Source organism: Xiphias gladius, chromosome 8 (assembly GCF_016859285.1).
Source record: "Xiphias gladius isolate SHS-SW01 ecotype Sanya breed wild chromosome 8, ASM1685928v1, whole genome shotgun sequence".
In the NCBI taxonomy this organism is placed as follows: Eukaryota; Metazoa; Chordata; class Actinopteri; order Istiophoriformes; family Xiphiidae; genus Xiphias; species Xiphias gladius.
Genome location: NC_053407.1, coordinates 10,412,770 through 10,421,997, shown reverse-complemented (window position 1 = coordinate 10,421,997; position 9,228 = coordinate 10,412,770). Strand labels below are relative to the sequence as shown.

Here is a 9,228-nt window from a genome sequence, read left to right as displayed (position 1 = left end):
GGTTGCAATTTCAGTTAGTGCTTTACATAGCTCTTCAAATTTTAATGCACAACAGGAAAAGTCACTAGGAGTAGCAGTAATTCATAAGAAGACCATATTGGCTCAGTCAGTGTCTGGTAATAGCTGTTTAAAGACCAAAACAATTTACAATTGGTATCAGGAGCAAAAATGTATTACTATTATACATTATTACTATGCAGTGTAATAAATATTTGAGAAAACCTTTGCAAACTGTTTCTGATTAAGATATTGCGATAAAAAGAGCTGTGGGCAGAATACTGTCTGCCGAACATAATGAAATACAAATCCATCCAGAACAAAGATGTTCTTTTTCATGGACGGAAGAGGAAACAAGACTTGTAGCCAAAACGTTTATTTTCCTTTTAGTTTCCATCAATATTCCTTTTTTTTTTTTTTTCTTTACATAAAGCTCATCACAAAGGAATACATACATTCATTAGGCAGGTCAAGAGGGGGTAAAATGAGAGCGGGAGTGGGGACCTGTTTCGGTTTAATGATCAATACTTGAAAAAGAAACAAAACAAAGGCAGTTCCTCTGATGACAGCCTGGAGTCATCCCTAAACTGGCAACAGCATGTAAGAACAGAAGAGCAGTAGACAGATAAACATATGACAGACAGTAATCAGTTCAAACAAGCCCAACAGAAAAATGGACAATTGTGAAGTGCCATTTATACTGTAGTAGCAGATAAGCAAAGGAGTCTGCATTACTTAGTCTTTGGAGCTTGTTGAAAAGCAGTGTAACACACAGAAGGATGATTTGTTAACATTGCTACTGTACTTTTCCCCCACTGAACAGCCATATTCAATGACAAAAACCCTGTATGGTTAGAAGTGAAACTGGATTAAAGACAAGTGAAAGAAAGAAGAGGAGAGGATTGTTTGTCCATTTAATAAGTTGTAGAAACTTTAAAAAAAAAAAAAAAAAAGTTACTGTGAAATATGGATGTTTGCTCGTCAACTGTCACTTCTGCTGCAACCTTGCAGCTTTAAACTTCGACACCCTTTTCGGGGCCTGATGGGGCGGGGCCACATCAGGCGCCACCTCTTCCTGTTTCCTCTCCAATATGGTCGGCAGAGCTGGTGGAGCGATGGTCAGGTGGGGAACAGTTGAAGGCATCGGGTCCTTTTCTACCACTGTACCTGAAAAGGCCTGGAGGAAAGAGTGAAAAGTATTCATGCTGCGTTTTGTAGTTCACACTGCCTACTGTGAATGACTAATGCTCCCATTTTAACTTAAAGGGGCTTCTATGGGAGTTTTGTTAAGCTTTCATCAAGGGATGTGCATGTTTAGGTTGTCAATTTCATAAACTGTTTCATAATATAGGTATGCTGCCGAGTCCTTCACACTGCAACTGAGATTGAAAAAAAAAACTACACAAAGAAACGTGACCGTCATTTTTTTAGACAAAAAGACAGTGAGAAGTAAAACAAAAACTAAAACACAACCGTGTGTCTTTTACCTCAAATCTGCTGGCCGGGTGCAGTGGCACCGCTGTAGGACTGTCTTCCTCTGTAATGCCGTCACTGGTGTCGCTGTGCGTCGCCTCATCATGGCTGAAGCTGCGTCCAATCATCCGGCGTTCTTCAAAGTCTGCTGCGCTGCTCTCGCTCGTGTCGCTGCACACGCTGTTCTCTCGGCTCCGTGACTTTAGGATGGACTTTCTGGGAATGGGTTCCCCGTTCTTCACATCCACAAACAACCTGAGAGGGAAATAATAATCAGCCAGTGTCGCTACCTAATTTAACTATAATTCATTGAGTTTGATTTACTGAACAGTCCTTCTGTGTTTTTTTTTTTTTTTTTACCTGTAAATGTCTGCTGGTGTTGTGATTTTGTGAAGTTCATGATGAGAGTGTCCGTTATTGTGTCCGTTTTTCTTTTTCCTCTTTGAATGTTCCTTCTGTTCTTTTCTTTCACTGAACTTCAATGTGGTGTTTTTTCCTGTGTTTATCCTCACCTGAAGCAAAAGGCAGAGATGGGGCAAGGTAAAGACAAGGAATTAAACAGAAAAATAAATGGAAAAGAGCACAAGATACAATTTCTTATCACTTTCACCTTCTTGGGTTCAACTGTGTGAGAGAAAAAGATGGTGGGCAAACAATTGCCTTCCTCTTCCTCATCGTCTTCCCCCTCTTTCCGGTCCACGTTTTGTGGCGCTTTGCTGTGAGGCACAGAGGCCCAGCTTGGCTTCAGACTGAGCCCGTTTACAGGAGGATCAGCATCTCCCTCCTTCTCCTCCTCTGAGGAGGAGGATGATGTGTCCTCACCATTCATGTCTGCATTATCAGATAATCTGAAGAAAAAAAATCCATGAAATATTTCAATTTCTTACTAGATTAAGGTTACTTGAGAAATACAAAGAAATACTTACTGAGAAATAATCACTGAGGGAAAAAAAAAAACAAACTCCCGAATTTGTTCCATGTACCTGTCCTGCTCATCTTGTAGCTCCTCCAGTTTCTCGAGTTCATCCAATCTAGCCCACAGCTCCTCTTCAGTCATGATGCCTGTGCTGCTCCCTCTATCTCTGCCCTCTCTGTTATTCTCATCATAATCCTCTTTTACATCCAATATGGCATCCATTTTGGGCTTAGAATTTGGTTTGTGAGCTATTCTTTGCCTTCCTGTTAAAGCGGAGAAAATGGAAGCCTAATGTCAATCTGAGTTTGTTGCAGAATTTTAAAATGGGTTAAAAGCTTTCTTTGCCTTCTCGTAAGACCTCCAAGATGTACAAGTAAAATGAGGGTAGAGGAAAGGCTGACAAAGATACCTTTGGTGACAGCAGTGTCATTGTTTCTGACCTCTTCTCTGATGTCAACATAGTCCCCTTTGCTCTGAAGAACAAACAAAGTCCACACATTTGTCCCTATTTATGCTTTATGCAATATACTACCTGTGAGATGACTTGTAGTAATGCAACATACGGCCGAGATGGTTTCCAAATTCTTCGCAAACCCAACTCTGGCTTCAAAGTTTTTCACTGTCTTGGATAGATCGTCCAGTTCACTCTTTACATCTGTAGAAAAAAGGTGCATTACCATGAATATGTCTTCAGTGAGTTGGAGGCAGACTGACAAGACCCAATGTGTAAAAACTGGTTGCAGGGTAAAAGAGATTTCAATAAAACATTTAACACAGCAATGACAACCAGCTGCAAAGGAGTTAAAATCCTAGACAAGTTGGGGGGAAAAAAATTGAAAAATGATGACACAAACAGTTCATAATATCTTCTGCCCTGAATACTACTCCGGATCATTAAATCTTCACAACAATTAAACCCTTTTACTAATAGCAGCAGAGGGCCCTTGTTTCCATGGCAATCGGGAGCCCCTCCAGTCAGTGCATCAACTGGAAGGGAAGAAAGGTCAAACACAGAAGGCCTGACAACTCAGCCGCTGTCTGACACATTTCAGCTAGCTATGTTTGTATTACAGCACTTAGCTCTGTAATAGCGGGGTGGGCAGGGTCAGGAGATAGGAAACGGAGGGGAGGGGCACGGGGGCAGGGGTGGGTGTTGGTGGGGTGGGGTGGGGGGGCAGACGGCTGTGGATGGGCTGTGGTGGCACATTTCTGCTTCACTTAACACCTTAATAATGTTCACATCAGAGATCGTTACTTGGGCCCATTTGGCTTGATATGAGATTTTCAGATTCTGATTGAACAGTAGGGAAAACACAGAAAAATACAGCTACACCTAATCAATGTTAAAATTTATTTATTCTTCAAAGACTTCTTCCAGCAGAGATGTAGCACTGACAAGACTTGATTCGACCACAGGAGAGGAAGATGTGTGAATCGCTATCACAAGATTTACAGCAGAGGCAGTGACAGTGGTGACGTGTAACATGAGTGCAACATTAACACAGCGAATGAGTGCCGCAAATGTGCCTTGCAGCTTGCAACCCTGTGAAATACAGTGCGCCCTGTGCTCGTCAAAAATCATGCAACACTTCAGTGCAGTTATTACAAACAGCGTTATGCTTACAGTAACTGTGCATAGCAAAGATATAAACAAGAATTTCTACAGTTATTGGGTGAATCATCCCACAGCCGAAAGTAAGTTTGTCACTTCAGTGCTCAGACAAGCCATCTAGACTTGATGCAGCTACACCCTCTGGTGGATGAAGACCATCGGTGTTGACGGAGTGTATTAAAAATAAACAAATCCTTCTGCTCCTTCTGGAAAGGACAGGAAACAGTTTTTTCAAAAACAGACTCACATTTCATCCTGTGATCGACGATTTTCTGAGCCTGCTTGCCAGAGCACTTAGCAAACCAGTTATCACCGAGCAACACTGTGACCTCATTGGTGTGCACCAGCTTCCCAGGCATGAAGGCCAGAGGGCCAAACGGCACCTGTTTATAGCACAGTGGACGGAAGAAGAGCAGAATGATTCTTCCGCAACGATTGAAACAAAGCAGATGGCAGAATGTGGACATGAAAGTGGGAGAAAAGAAGAAATTTAACTTTTTGTCAGTAGTAAAAATATATATATTTAGGGTCAAACCCTGCATTGTTAAGAATATTAACCCAGCTCATGACCCTGGTAAATGGTAAACTTGCCATTTGCATTAGGAGTTCATTTGATAACCAACCCACAATGCACAGGTTGTGGAAATGAGTCTGTGTGCGTTTCCTTTCCTGTGGTTTATAAACAAGGTTAGCACTCACCATGATGTCATAAGACAGTTGATCCGGAAGTGTTTTAAGACGGTCACTCAGGGCTTCATAGTCACCTGACACCTTCTTCCTGCAAAATTGTGGATTTACAATGATGTTAGATCAACTATTCAAATTAATTTTTTTTCAGCTGAAGTCCCACTGTTATGAAGTCACTGTTGTCCAATTTGGTTTGTTTGACTTATTTTGAAAAGTTAAAGAGAAAAATGGCAAGCACAGCTACGGAGTTATGGGGAATTGCAGATTTCCCTGTCAGGAGGGACTTGATGTAACTCAAATGGTCTCAAGATGTCACTATCAGTCATTTGTATGTTCTGTATTTGCAGCTGAACAATGTAAAACTTCAGAGGAAGTCATGACAACAGTGTCACTGACAAAAAGAAGTTCACACTATACTGTGATGAATTCTTCTATTCAGATAACGAACACGGAAATGTGTACAGTTACTACAAACTTTTCTGTCTTTCATCAAAGTGGTTTGGAAATACAGCTTGCAGAGCGTCGGCAGGACTTCTAGTACCTTTTGCAGCAGGTATTTTGTAGGCAGAAGAAAGCACTATGCATCCAAAAGCCCATAACACAGACTAATAAATCTCTTAGGTTTCTGTATCTGGTTGCTCTATAGTGATTTGTTGGGAGAGTGTTGATCCCTTTACGCGCTCGTGAAAGCAGTTTTTCTGAGAAAGAGAGTTTTAGATATAAGTTATGTTAAAAGAAGTTTCATTAAAAAAGCAAAACCCTGAAACAAACAAATTTTTGGAAACGATTTTAGAAACCAATTGGTGCAGCAGTAGAAAGAAGAGCGCTTATGCAATCGTAGTGAAGTATTGTAATTGATATATTTTTGATAAAATTACTGAAATTGTTCTATGTTGTATTTACAATATAAAAATCTAAAAAAGAGGGAGAATGTTCCAAATTTGTGTCATGATGAATAGACCTTTTTCACAGAAGACATTTTAACATGTCACAGTAGAAAAAGGGACGAGTGTAAACACAGTGTAAATAACAAAATTATTAATGACTGGATTCCATTTAGCTGCTCCAGTTTCATGGTCCTGCTATTGTCCTGCTATGCTGGCTCACTGTCACACTTTGATGTCTTACTGGGACACTTGAATAGAACAGAGCCATTGTTAATGTTATTAGTAACACCTGTGGTGACTACTGGATCCGTGTGTAATAATCTGGACTGCAGAATCTGAAATGACAAACTGGCAGGAGCATTTTTATGTTACTTTGTTACTCAATGTGCCAATAAGAATGATAACAGTGGAACTCAAGAGAAGCTCTAATCAGCAGTGAGAGAAATCAACTATGTGGATGTACCATGGGTGTACTTTTAAACACTGAAGGTAGGGCTGTTTAGTTTTGATTACAATGATACTCTTGACTGTTTTTGCTCTATATTGAGATCACCTTTTTTTTTTTCTTAGAAGAAGTGCTATTGTTTTATTGTCCTTAAACTCATGGACAGCTGCCTTTATTTCCACATAATACCTAATAAATCTGTTATTTTCCTCACATCTACAAATCTTTCATTCCTCACATCAAATCAGAGCTAATCTTAGACCTAACTGCTGCTTTACTATCATTACTAACTGTATTTGTAATCACTACTACTAAGAATAGTAATACTGATAAATGGAAATGCATCTACTCTACTAAAGTTGCAGTGAAGCCCCTACACAGTAATGCTCGGGATGGTCAGTAGGAAAAGCTGGTGTAAATAATGAAGATATAATTGTGGCTGAATTCAATTTACTGCTTCAGTTTCAAGCATGTATCGTACATGTTGGCTCACTATCACACTGTCATGTCCTACTGGGACATTTGAATACAAAGGAGCCATTGTCAATGTTATTCGTAAAACCTGTGCTGTTCCTACTGTGACAAGTCCAAAGGTCTGCTGTGATAAAGGCCGACTGGTGCACTGAGTTTGATGACATCACACAACTCCCACCACAGCTCTCCCCCAACTTGAATCTTAGGAGAGGTCAAATGGAGTGCCATAGAATTGAAAAAAAACAAAAAACAAAAAAAAACAACTTTATTGTTCACAAAGGTGGATAATTGTCTTTGGCCCCATGTGGCAGTTCATTACTGAAAAAAAAAAAAAAAAACAACTTTATTGTTCACAAAGGTGGATAACTGTCTTTGGCCCATGTGGCAGTTCATTACTGAAAACCACTGAGTTGGTGTGTTGGGCCTGTTGTAATGAAAATTTCCCTTCCTGCCACCGCAATAGTGTTTGGGAAGCAGGGATAAAAGGACTAATTATGGCATACTTGAAACAAATGCCGCTGATTGGTCAGGGAGCATGTAATTTGTTGATTTTGACCAGAGCTGGCAGTCTTAACGTAAAGCATCAATATTACACAGAATCATGCTTGATTAACCGGAAGCCAAACTCGTAGTTACTATTATAAAATGAATGGTCACATAGATTTCAGTGACGGAAAGGAGAGTAGATGATGACAGAAGCTTCATTTCTGGGTGAAATATTCATTTAATTTCCTTTTCAAATTAGCTGTATTCATAGATAATGGATTACTCAGAGACAGGCAAGTGCAGAGGAGCTATTGATGGTCCTACAAAAGCTTGGTTCTGACTTATTTATTTATTGTATATCAGGGTTTGTGCAAAACAGGACTATAGAATTAAGTTGTCTTTAAAGTTCATCAAGTCAACTCTAATTCTGAGCTTACGAATGACTTTTCTTTGCACAGATACACATATTTTCTAAGAAAAGAAAAAGCTATCATATTGGAACCTGTGTTGACCAGCTGTTTTTTGCTGATTTGTGTGACATCAAGAATTTAGCACTGTAGCGTATAAAATTCTGTAGTGTATGTAGTGTACTCAAAAGCAAACAAAAAACTAAAAAATGCTATCACTATGCAACTGCCGAAATAGTATATGGGACTTTCTTAATGCTTACCAGTGTTGAATCCGACTTTCACAGTCTTTCACCACCTGTTTTCAGGACAAATAATTTCAACATAAATAACGCTGAAAATGTATTCAATTTACACAGTCTTGTGGTGAGGAATCAACAGCCTACAGGAGTTATGAGAAAATGGCAACTTTGATTATTGCCACTACTAGATCCCAGATTCATAAACATGTTCTCTTTAGTGCTTTAGTTTTACTGATACTGCAAATACTACTACGCATACACACAAATTATAAATATTTTGTCTAAGTTAAAGGCTCATCAGACACAGTAAAACTGAGAAAATATCAAACCAAATCAGGGAAGCAGGAGAGGAAAATGAACACAGCTGTCAAAACTAAATCGGAATAGTCAGAACATCTGCACAAGCCCCCTTCGATGTGATATATGGTGGTAGTTAATGTAAACCGACACTTTCCCAACTTTGTTGCTGTCTGCCTGAAGCCCCACACACAAACTGAGATTTTCTGGGTCAAACCATCTGGTTATTGGTCATTAAGAGGAGGGACTAGAAGGACGTGCACTCTGATTACACGTTACACGTTCACGTACTTTCAAGGTGTAAAAATGTCCCCAGACTCCTAATACCAAAGTGAGATTGTTGTAAATTTGTATCATTTCGATGTCAGGGGGAGGGGGGGGGTTTAACGTGGAAGATTTACTAGCTAACTCGCCCTCTGCTAGCTAGCTGGCCGACAATTCACACACACACACACACACACACACACACACACACACACACACACACACAAAAGTCACTTTTCCGAGGACTAGGGGTCAATAATCACAATAATCCTACAAGTAAACACGCCATTAAGTGCAAAGAAGTGAAACTTAACACACTTTCCTCCAGACAACAGTTAGACAAGAACTTGAGCATGTGAGTGGCTGCAAGGGAGGAAGCTTCTCGAAAACGGGACCGTCAAAACAACAAACTCACAACTTACAAATGTGACAAATAGTTCGATGAGTGCACATAAATCTATATTACATGTAAAAAGCACTTCGGCAGACCCACTCGTGGTTCAAAAGCCCCTGCTGGTCCACCGCATGGCCAGTAGCTGGCTGTGGTTGGGCTAACGTTGCACGTTAGATACTAGCCAGCGAAGCGAGAAGGCACATTACCTTCTCGTGTTCCTCCCGGAGCCTGACAACTCCGCCGAGATGCTCTACATTCATTTGACCTTTTTCAGCCATTGTCAACCCACGTGCACAACGGGAATCTGTGGTGTTTCGTGACCCCAAACAAAGCTCAGGGGTTGTTGTGAGTCCTAAAGAAGTGTTTATGAATGCAGCAGCAGCTATTCCTGAGACCCGTTCTGCTCGTGTTCATCAATGGGGCAGTGATAGTTATCCACACTTTCGGAAGTGGTATCATCTCACACTCTCATTTCAGGATTTCTGCATGATTTCCAAAAATATCCACGGTTTTAATATTCCAAGAAGAGCAGATATTCCCCGTCACTCTCGCTGCGCCATGCACCTCAGTCCAACGTAAAGACCCCAGAAAAACAACGGAACTTCCGGTCATAATATTCGAAATAAAAAACGTATTTGGTAACGTCG

The 9,228-nt window shown here is 40.4% G+C and overlaps 1 protein-coding gene across 1 annotated transcript; it reads right to left on the bottom strand.

Annotated features, from left to right (window-relative positions):
- Positions 1 to 369: 369 nt before the first annotated feature.
- uri1 (URI1 prefoldin like chaperone) lies at positions 370 to 9,183 on the bottom strand. Its single transcript, XM_040133826.1, has 11 exons — positions 8,788 to 9,183; positions 7,648 to 7,682; positions 4,698 to 4,776; positions 4,246 to 4,381; positions 2,950 to 3,041; positions 2,796 to 2,859; positions 2,454 to 2,649; positions 2,081 to 2,318; positions 1,831 to 1,982; positions 1,485 to 1,725; positions 370 to 1,174 (listed from the first exon to the last, which is right to left on the bottom strand). The coding sequence occupies exons 1-11, from the start codon at positions 8,857 to 8,859 to the stop codon at positions 986 to 988; spliced, it is 1,494 nt and encodes a 497-aa protein (XP_039989760.1). The 5' UTR covers positions 8,860 to 9,183; the 3' UTR covers positions 370 to 985.
- Between the last annotated feature and the right edge of the window lie 45 nt (positions 9,184 to 9,228).

What these genes read in the sequence shown, in the direction of transcription:
- uri1 (XM_040133826.1), bottom strand. Translation starts at nt 8,859, where the DNA reads ATGGCTGAAAAAGGTCAAATGAATGTAGAGCATCTCGGCGGAGTTGTC. An exon ending in ATTTGGAAACCATCTCGGCC is followed by an intron (nt 2,860 to 2,949) that starts GTATGTTGCATT and finishes TTTGTTCTTCAG; the next exon opens with AGCAAAGGGGACTATGTTGA. An exon ending in CTACAAGATGAGCAGGACAG is followed by an intron (nt 2,319 to 2,453) that starts GTACATGGAACA and finishes TTTTTTCTTCAG; the next exon opens with ATTATCTGATAATGCAGACA.